Consider the following 11,057-nt stretch of genomic DNA (forward strand, 5'->3'; position numbering starts at 1 on the left):
GAACCGGAATGTTCCCTGGAACCTTGGGTGTTTCTCTATCTCTACTTGTGTCTCGCATATCTGTTTTATGTCATATTCCATCGCCGAAGATCAGTTCCAATACTAAGAACAGAAGTACAGAGGACAGTAAATGCCCAGTTATCCTCGCCGAACAAGACCAATCCCATGATTCACTGCAGCCCAAGTTCATTCTTGGGAGGCAAGTTTGCAAGACCGGTCGTGCCAAAACCACAAGTGCGATCTTTCTGTTCTTGGTATTGAGAAACACAGCCCATGGTGTCCAAACCCAGCAAGATGTGACACAGAAACCGTTACAGAACTCCTCAGGAGCACCCAGCTACCTCAAGTCCTCCTGGGGGGGGGGATTCTTAATGAGCGCAGATCAAACAGACTCCTAATGGACACATATTAGATACCCCCTCTCACGACGGCCGTTGAAATGACTGCAGTGCTTTTAGTGGAGGGTAAACAGGCCATCTCGACGTGACAGGACCATCACGGAGCTGGGTGGCTATTGGCGCAGATGGGCACTGGTGGGCACCCAGTTCAACCCCCTGGGGTTTGAAACAGCAGATGTGTGCATATGTACATGGATTTTTTTTTTTGTGAAGGTGGGCTACTGTTGGCAAAGTGTTGACACCATCCTCTCTGCAGGATCTCACTTTCACCTCTAATCTGCCAGAAGCCACCCCAGGTAACAAGAGAGGGCAGAAGCGCCAAGGCGATTCCTTATAAACAGCACGACGCATCCACACCCCCATGTTTACTTTAGACTATGGGGGTCCAAGGGAGTGAGGGGGGGGGGGGGGTTGGTGGAGATGCCAAACATAACTGGACTGTGACTATGACAGCCACACAAGGTCTCAGTTAAGCACCCACACTCTGACCTCATCACTACGCAAACACCCGGCCTTGTCTCCATATCAATCCACGGCCATTCATAAAACAGACAGGGGTACGGCTAAAAATACTACTGAACACCTATGGCTGATCCCTGCCGAACAGGAAGTGGGGCCATTTTTAGCTACAGGACGAAGGAAACGCATCTGGAGAAAGTCTTTAAAGCACTGATTGTGCGTGTCTGGATCACTCTCAAAGGCGAGGGAAATTTCCTGAGCTTCTTGCCTCATGTGCTCATAAAAGATACGGCTGGGGGAGAGAAGCCCAGAGACCCCCCCAGTAATCAGAGCAGACCCACGCAGATCCACATGCTTTGGTCCATGCCTGTTCTTCTGCTTGGGATACAGATCACCATACAAACCACAAGCTGGGCTTTAATGCTGCTCAAACAGCTGAAATATTAAGGGAGCCTTTTAAATCTAATACCCTGCTGGCTAAGGACCTAAAAACCACGAGGCATAGAAGCCTGTTTATGTAAACCTATTGGCTATGCAACCAAATGACCATTATAGTACATGAAATACAAATCAAATTCTGCCAGAAAAAAACACTGTTATGCAAAGCTCCTGTAAAAGGTGTTATGTGTCATAGCCTACAGTGGCAAAGGGAGGATCACAGCAGCTCAGGACCAGGATGGAGTACTGGGAATTTATGTTGAACCCTAGAAAAGGCAACTTTTTTAATGGGACTTCATCAGCTTACTACACTTTAAAAAGAGATCCCTTTCCGCAAATGCAACACGATAGCAGCTCAACTAGCTGCGCAGTGTAAACAAATACAGTTAAAACAGCAGTGACAAAACGAAGAGTAAACTGATCCATCCGAAGACGCCGTCTCCAGTGTACACGGACACTTTTAGCGGTATCGGGCTTCAGAAGCATCTTTCGCTTCCTTAGGGGAAAATCTCCGGCTCTCTGAGGTGGTCTTATTCTCTCGACAAAGGAGGTCACCCTAAAGAACTGAAACTTTCGCACAGAGAGGTCAACTGTGCGGCATATTCGATTTGCAGGAAACATGCTTACTGAGAGAGTGCTCCACCAATGAACACGACCTCATCAGCGTGACCTAATGCCTCAGGATCATTAAGCCACCGCAAATAGCCGGGACTGATTTCACGCAGATCCGTATTTATGCAGTGAGGTACACATCGCCGTTCTCTCACAGAATCCACATCCCCCCTGTCTTTGCCAATGAACCAGCGATGATCAGCAATCACCATTAAAAAAAAAACTTGTTTCTGCAGGTTCCCGCTGCAGAGGAATTCTGGGAAGGAGCAGAAAGAAAGTGTTCAAAGTCCTCAGTCGCTGTCTCACTGGAGCCAGGGGCAGGAACACCGCTATTAAAACCCAGGCTTCACAATGGCTTCCATGGCACCTGGGCTTGCCGTGCCTTGCCGGCGTTCCGGTCCGGGCAGGACGCGGCCCTCGGCCATGCCCGGCCCCCACGGGCTGCTGTGGAATTTCACAAACCTCGTAAGACCCTTCATCAGTGAGACGGCAGCGCCCAGAGGGGGCAACACCGAGCCCCCTCAACACTTTCCTACAGTAATGAGACTCCATATGACAAACTGCCTTCCCAAGCTCTGAATGCCATCTGAATTTTTACGAGCTCAGGCTAAACGCTGCGGAGATGCTGCATGGGCGGTATATGCCCACCAGCAAAGTGCAAACTCAGTCCTTGCGGTCGCAGGACCGTTTATTGTAATTAGCTGCAGCAGGTACTTACTTCCTAATAGGAGGGAACACAAAGTCCACCTTCAGGAGCCAATGGCAAACCTGCACGGTGATTTAAATGAACACAGGCCCTAACAAACAGGAACTCGTTCGACCCACAGAGTCAATAGCGGGCAGCCAATTAAATGACATATCAGTGATATGGGCCTGTACTACTGTACATAAATCTATGCACCCAGATGAAATGCTCGTCTCTGGTCTTATCTAGAGCATCAGAAAGAATCACAATGTTTCAAAACAGCATTTCCCCCTCTTTATTTAAGTGCTTATGGTAGAATTTAACCTAACAGCTGTTAACTTGTTTGGTATCAATGCAGAAGACAGTAAACATAACTTGCAGCTCGACTTAACATGGACGTTTATTTTTATATTCAGCTACCGTATAATATACACCCCTATCTGCCCTTGCAGCAGTTCGTTTCCTCATCAAGTGGCCTTTTCCTTAAAGACTGGCTCTTTGTTTGCAGGGAGCTCAGCAGACATCACGGAGCGGGTCTGATATTTGAGACTATTGTGCAGGCCCTGCACTTTTGGCTGAAAGACCTATCGGCTATTTATTCTAACAGTTTGCGTACCGGAGAGGCATTCTGCGTCTTACACGTCCCCCCTGCAGTCGTTTTCAGCGATTTCACAAATTAAATCATGTTTTTTTGTTACACTCCGCCGGGAAATAGATAAACCTGGTATCACAGCGCACCGATTCCGCAACGATACCGTCCGGGAAAAGGTGCGATCTTGTGTCTATACACCGATGTCGCACGTCGCCACCTCGCCCGACGTCACTGACGTCTGCGTCTGATGCACTCTTTACAAAGTCATCAGGATATTGTTCACTTAGTGTAATTAAAGTTTTCCGGTCGTGACCTTCACAGAATCGCCTCTGCATGCTCTTTTCTGCATGTTTGTAAATAAACTTCTTTAACGCATTTCAAGATCTTGCTGCAGTCACGTGCATAACGCAAAGACGCATATTTTTATTTTAACTGTTGGATGTTTATGAAAGCCGAACTACAAAACAAGCATGCACTAATTAATGTTTAACTGGGCATTGGCACTGCACATTGCATCCAGTTATGCTTAGTCCTGGTGTACGATTTCCATTTTTTTTTTGTACAAAAGTAGTTTGGAGCATGTTTCTTTAGTTTCTATTAATAGCTTTACCTCTTGGCTGCGACATGAAAAGAGAGGGAGGGAGAGAAAAAAAACTTAACCTAAAGGAAATACCAAAAACCACAGTTACTCTGGGCAGGCTTCCAAAAGAGCTTGCCTCTCTGTCGGGCTTCAGATGGAAACTCACAGCTAATCTTCCTACTATGGAACAGGTTTTTCTCTCCGCTTTCCCAACTGTTGAACATTAAAACCCTCATCACAAATAAAGATCGGAGCCGATGAGGAGTTCAGTGAAAATTAAATGCAATGAAAATCAAAACGGAGGGAAATCTCTTCTTAACGCTGCTTCATTTAACCCAGTTAGAAATGATACCGGTCAAATTGACGCCGCACCTGAATATCACAATGAATTCATTAAGGTTAGAAACCTTGTTTTAACTTTATTATCAAGTCGACTTAACTTACCACAGTAAAGAAATTATCCATCCTCCTTATTTATTTAATCCAGTAAGGTTACAGTATGCAAAACATCCAGCAGAAACATGTGTTAATGTTGTGCGGCACTAAGACATCAGGGATAAATACGTATTTTTGTCCATTTAAAACATTCCCGTTTCCATTTCTTCTTAGATGGGATCGAAAAAATAACGCTAATCCAGAGATCTGCCTTTGTTTTTAGACCTCAGAAATACCATGCGCCCTTATATTCATTTAGACAGAAGATGCAGCCTTTCGGAAATTCAAAATAAAATCCCGAGGATCGACAAAAGTTTGCAGAAGTATAAAGAGCGACGGGCTGCCCTTTCCTCTCATGTTAAAACGCTCAGGCATACATGTAAGACTATAACTAAAGTTGTCCAACAGTGTATACTTAAATTTCGACTCGGAATGTATTTCCGAAGCTCCTCCCCGAAGCGCTTTGAATGTTAAAGCGAAGCATGGGAGCGTCTCGCTGCTCCGCCTGCTGTCCCGAGCAAAAGCGCAGCGAAACCCGGCAGTCCCCTCTTCAAAACGGGAAACTACCTGGCATATACTCAGCATCAATTGACAGACCGCAGCTGCTTTATTTTTAACATCGTTTCTCAACATTTGATGTCCCATCGCAGGGTGCTGGTGCCCAGCGGGGGATATCTAATGTATGGAACAAAGTCGTCAATGGAGAGAACATCCAACACATCACTTTCTGACTTGCAAAATCGAAAGACTGTGACTAACCGTGACTGGTTTAGAAGAAAATACCTGAGATTGAATATGATGCAATTGGCTTTAACTACCAAGTGCCAGTTTATGACCTTTGGACTATATGTGGTGAAAAAAGGGTTGGGATTTTAAAAAGATCAGGCTGGGTTCGTGTGACAAGTTAGACAAAGTGACAAACGGCCCGTTTGTGTTTAATTATGTGAGTAACAATTATTCAACTAATTGTACCTTTTTTTTTTTTGTTAAAAATATATTCCCCGACTTAATGATACAGTTAGGAGTTTTTCGACTAGCAATGGATAAGTTGGCAGGAGGAAAAAAAAAACAAGTTTTTCAGCCTGAAAATCTGTTTGAACCGCCTGACAACTGTTTGTTGCTCTGGGTTCGCTGAAAGTACAAGACAGTCACATGTACACTAATCACATGCAAAATATGTCTGGTAATCATACTTTGGTCATAGATGTAAGCATCCTGTCGATATTATAGTTGCTGGGGTCACCTAGGCGGTGTTAGCACTGTTTGCCCCCGGAGCTGAAGTGAAGAGCCTAGACACTAATTAAAGACGTTCCACCTGAGTAGGTTTTATGGTTTTGATCCTAGACATTTCGTCCAGGTTCGTTATTTACAGTACCTGCCCCATTGTCTCCAACCCCAGTAATCACTGTCTCCGTGTTTTACCTTTATTTAGATGTCAGGTGCTCTTTAAAATAATGACTTTTACAAGACTGTCAGGACAATGACGTTCTTGGGCCGCCAGAATGGATGGATGTAAACATACCAGGGCCAACAATGTCAGCCGCGGAGTCTGTATCACACACTTAGACGCGTTAATAGCCCGTAAACTGAATCACTAGCACAGCGGGCATGCAGCTGTACTGGCTGTGCCTTATAGGACATCGGGAGGAATCTGCTTTCGTTAATTGACTTCCTGAAAATCTGCTGGGAATACAAAATCGATGCTGTTCAAGACCAAACTCTAAGGCTCGAAGTCTGCGCCCTTGGAGAGCAGTTAATGGCTTTACTGAGTATGGCAGAGCAGCGAGAGTAAGGATGAGTAATGATTGTGGTGAGAAAACATGTATATTGTTTCTAAACATTAATACGCATGGTATAGTGCGGCAGGGCAAGTAATGCTGCATCCATCCGTTTCCCATATCGCTTGTCCAGTGTAGCGTTACAGTGAGCCAGTGACCCGTCCCAGGAAACAAGGGGCACAAAGTGGAGTCTCTGGTCAGGATCTCTGGCCATCAGGGTAACTTATATTGCAGATCACACTTATTCTTACTGTTCCTTTTCTGTAATGGTCCTTACTTTTACCTCTTGTCCAGCCTTTGTTATAATTCATGAATCCTCAATCTTCAGAGCTGTACTTTTTTGTTTCCTGGGTTTTCGGTGAGACTCGTTTACATTCATGCTCCTTGCACGACTTTCACAGATGTGCGATCGCAGTCCTCGCCCTGTGCTGCGAGGCACGTTACCTGGTGAATGTTGCCCTGCTGACCTTAAACCTACATGCTGATACCCAACCGCCCCCCGCCCCCACCCCCCCAAGACCAAACATCTCAGCAAAAATGGCCTTGAAGCCGCTCAGTGGGGAATGCATAGTTTAGCGTGGGACAGAGAGGGAAACTGTCATCCCCATGCATCCTGTATCACGAAGACAGCGTTGTGTGTCGCTTCTTGGGTTATGAAGGGAAACTGACCTTAAGAAAATAAAAGGGTGTTAATTAACACTATGGAAAGCAGACCCACATGATTTTCGGTGACTGCTTTTCATTACCTATTACATCAATATGAATGATCTGCATCAAATATGGCTATAAACAGCATTAGCAAAGACTTCAGGGACTTAACATCTTAGACTGAGCAACCGCATGATAACCGCAATGCTTAAAAAGTATATTATATGCCTTAAAATGGGTGTCTGTTGTTTTATTCCACTGCTTTTTACCGAATGTCAAGTATCACGGGCAAATTTTTCAGTAGCAGTAGGGATAAACTGATGATAACGTCCTGGAACATTGGGTCAGTATTGCTGTTGAAAATAAATCCCTGAAAAATAGAGCAGCTTTTCATACTGTAAGATTATATTCAATGTATAATGGAATTAAAAAAAAAAAAAACTCCTGGATAATTCAGTCATTTTGTTCCGGCGCCCCCTACAGGTCGCCAAACCCCGAGTCAGTCCTCAAAGCCCAGCTTACTGCTATTAAATGATTATGAGACAAAGCGCCTTTGACATTTACATGCTGTTGTTAAACTGATGAGGTGAGGGCCGGATCCAACCAGTCTCTGCTCTGGTCTTCGTCCATAAAACACACAGACAAATGTTCATCTAGCAGGTAGTTCCATTTCTTGTTTTCATTTAAAAAAGTTTTGCTGGCTCTGAAGGGGCCTGGCTGTCTGAGGCTATTAACACCGACGGCTATAGGGTTGCCGTGAGGGGTGCTGACCTTGGCCTGTGTGTGTGCAGCCTGCAAGAGAAAACTATGAACGGCTCTGCTCACACCTTCCTTTCCCCCCCCTATTCTCCAGAGACGTTGGTATGATCCTGTGTCCGTCAACTGGAACGGCATTCAAGTTTGCGTATACCTCAGCGGACCCTACCACTCCCGCAGTGAGAGGGAAGCAAAAATTTCCCTCATGTCTATGGGCTTTAGCCTAAGGCGGGGGGGGGGGGGGGGGGGGGGGGAGGGAGCGGGGGCACGTTTCCCTTCGCCGCTCACTGCGACGCCCTCTGGAAACATTTCCTTCGCTTACTGCTTCAAACAGAAAAACTGAGGAAAAGGATCTGGTTGCCCTAAATTTAGAGCTGCAGGAGAATCACACATGTTTTGCCAAGAATACATCCCTTTGTTTATTGGCCAAAACTCCACTGAAGATTCTGGATTATAAGATATCAATAGAGCTATTTATAGAACCATTTTAAATGAAATGAGTGTCAATACTATTATTTGCATTTGTGAATAATTCGACTCTGTACATTTATAGGAACCTGTATCACTAAGGCATGGTCATCCTTTGATGTTCTTGAGAAGCTGATAACCCTCAGATTATCTGAGTGCTCTTGCTGGACATTGAGTTAAGGCTTCTTTGTTTTTTGGCAATGTGAGTCATTCCAATTGAATGGATTGGCTGACTAATTAATCGACTCGTCTGGTCTGGACACCCAAGCTGAGGCAGGTATGGCAGTGAAGAGGTAGCAGTGTCGTGCTGGAATCAGCCACAAGTCCACATAGCTGATGCCAGATGCCAGATGATGGAGGCCGGCAGGCTGGTGGTTTTTTTGGCTCTGAAGCGGCACGCCGAACCGAGCGGTGATACGGGAGGAAATAAACATACGCGATGCACAAAGCAGAGATGAAAAGGAGAGTAGCAGTGATACCAATCTTTAATTGTCCTTTTCCATGACCCCGTGACCTTTACCAGTAATGAGGCCCTTGTTGACAGAAATGAAAGCAAATTCATTATTTTGATTAGACGAAAGTCTGATGGGGAGTTTAACAAATGTCACTGGTTTATCCACTGGGAGAATGCAAGAGCTTAAAAAACTTCCATATTAATATGACCCCAGATGGTGCTTAGCAACCAATATATGGTGCGGTCTTTGCAGCTCGATGATTAAGGCTCAGTCAGAGGCGCTCAGCATCCAAAGCCAATCTAGGTGCATCATTAAGCGGGACCCAGGCTGATATGCCGCTTATGAGGGGCATGTGAAAGAGGAATGGCCTGCTTCTACAGTAGGAATCGAGTTGAGTTGGCTTGTGGGAGTGTGTGTGTGTGTGTGTGTGTGTGGGGGGGGGGGGGGGGGGGTGACATCTGAAGGGAATGGATCCTTATCGTAATAATCAAACCAAAAACAGACACAGCCAAGTCTGCAGCAGTTACGCAAGTTAATAAGAATTTCCAGCCTTACACAAGGCATCCGATACACGGCTTCTGATGCATGTGGCTCCATTCTGATGGAAATCCCTCACATATTCCCAGAACTTCTCATCGGTCTCTAAAACATGTGGGAACATAATTATAATTACTATAGAAACATTAAGGGAAATGAGCAGCAAATGATACACTTTTAACCTGCACTCAGACTCCAAGTTTCGCTCTCGCCTTTCGTGTGTGTGTGTCTCAAAGAAGAGCATGATGGGATATGTGAAAAACATTCCAGTGTACCTGTACTCATGCTTCACTGTGAAAAGCATTCCAGTGTACCTGTACTCATGCTTCACTGTGAAAAACATTCCAGTGTACCTGTACTCATGCTTCACTGTGAAAAACATTCCAGTGTACCTGTACTCATGCTTCACTGTGAAAAACATTCCAGTGTACCTGTACTCATGCTTCACTGCCAAACAAAGCATGATTTCAATTTAATAAAGGTTCCTGGGTTTCAGTTTTATGAGAGACCCTACTGTAGAGCTGAGCCCAAAACACTCAAGCAGAAGGGCACCTGGGTGACATTCAGCTGTATACGGAGAATAGGAAGCGCTTGTTTTGACAGCGGCAAGCCTGGATGTTATGCTCAGCAGAGAACTAGATTTGGATCCTTGAGGAATATGGCGTGTTGGAAGATGTTCTGATGACCCTGGAATGGCTGTTTGGAGAAGCTCTGGTTTTGCTGGGATGGGTCTTGCTATCAGAAACGCATTCCTCCTGGAATACACAATGTAAGTACCCAGAACAGACGCTGGGTCACTGGGTTAGAGGCTTTTGATTCAGCCTGATGTGCGGGTACATTAAACGGGGGAGTAATTAAGTCACAGCCATTTCCTGTTGAGAAAATGCGGAATGTCAGGCATGCGCACGGAATGGCGCAATTCCTCATTCTGCTGGGGGTACAGCTTCGGGGGAATGCAGCCAACGCATCGCAGGATGGAGAAATCGTTCCGACAATCTGACAGCCCACAAAAATGGCCCTCAAAAACGGCCTTCAAAAGTCATGTGACTAATTCGAAACATTCACCTCCCCCGCACACTGCGCCCCCCCGAGAGTCTGTGGGTAGCCAGTTGGAGCATTCCTCCCCGCCAAACCACATCACTGACAGTACAACCAATGCAGGGGACAAATCAACCCATATGAGAGGACGTCATATGGACAGGCTAATGCATGCCTGTGTTCGATTCTGCTGGAATGTTTACCTTTACCATCCATCCATCCATCTTCTGTAACCACTTGTCCTATTCAGGGTCGCGGGGGTCTGGCTCCCATGGACACAAGGCACGGGACAACCCAGGATGGGGCACCAACCAATTCACTCACACATGCAATTTGGTAACTCCAATTAGCCTCAGCATGTTCTTGTACTGCGGGAAGGGGGGGGGACCAGAGTACCTACAGGAAACCCCATGACAACACGGGGAGCCACCGTGCCACCCCTGTATGCCTTTGCAATTACGCTAAAATAGGAAAGTGTGAATAGAATGAAGCTCTTTAATTAATACACAGAAAATAAGTATGACATCATCTTCAGGAAGAAGACACTTGATGCTTGACTTCTAATTGAACAGATAGCCCAGTCTTTTGAGATTGTGCAGGAAATCGACGCCTCACACCTCAGTGATTTCAAGGTTTATTATTATTATTATTATTATTATTATTATTATTATTCTGGGGGGAAACTCAAAAATCTTTTCGACAAACAGGATATCTCGCGAGAAACTGAATAAAACTATTTTCGGAGGTACCCGCTTAGTTTAATACGGTACAAACGCATAACAGTAGCACGGGTTACTCTAGGAAAATTCCACGGCGTGTATCAAGCGCCATCTAGAGGACATATTGAATCGCTGCTACAGTCTACGAGCGTTTCAAGTGCGTGTAATTCATTTAGTTTAGTTTTGCAGTGGGTATTATCTGATGTCTGACAGACAAACCATTACAGATCAAAACAGACATAACATTTAACCTTTGTATCAAATCTATAAATGCTAATATTTAGGAGGGTTATCTACAAAAGAAATGATTTTGCTATTCTATGAAATGAGCACAAGTACTGACTGTCCAATGCGAAGATTAATAATTACTGCAGGTAGTTTTTATATTTAGTTTACATCAGAATATTGGTTATACTATTGTAAACCTACACAAGGAGATGTTTGCTGTTCGATTTGAAG

General features: G+C 45.0%; 1 protein-coding gene across 1 annotated transcript in view; it reads right to left on the reverse strand.

The window, feature by feature from the left end:
- Positions 1-4,696, reverse strand: part of myo10 (myosin X) — an 89,644-nt gene extending 84,948 nt beyond the window's left edge. Inside the window, exon 1 of the mRNA XM_023815616.2 lies at positions 4,209-4,696. Within this exon, the coding sequence (XP_023671384.2) occupies positions 4,209-4,229 (21 nt within the window). The 5' untranslated portion in view covers positions 4,230-4,696. The remainder of the gene's footprint in view (positions 1-4,208) is intronic.
- Positions 4,697-11,057: the final 6,361 nt, after the last annotated feature.

The sequence above is a fragment of the Paramormyrops kingsleyae genome, chromosome 4 (genome assembly GCF_048594095.1).
Source record: "Paramormyrops kingsleyae isolate MSU_618 chromosome 4, PKINGS_0.4, whole genome shotgun sequence".
Taxonomy (NCBI): Eukaryota; Metazoa; Chordata; class Actinopteri; order Osteoglossiformes; family Mormyridae; genus Paramormyrops; species Paramormyrops kingsleyae.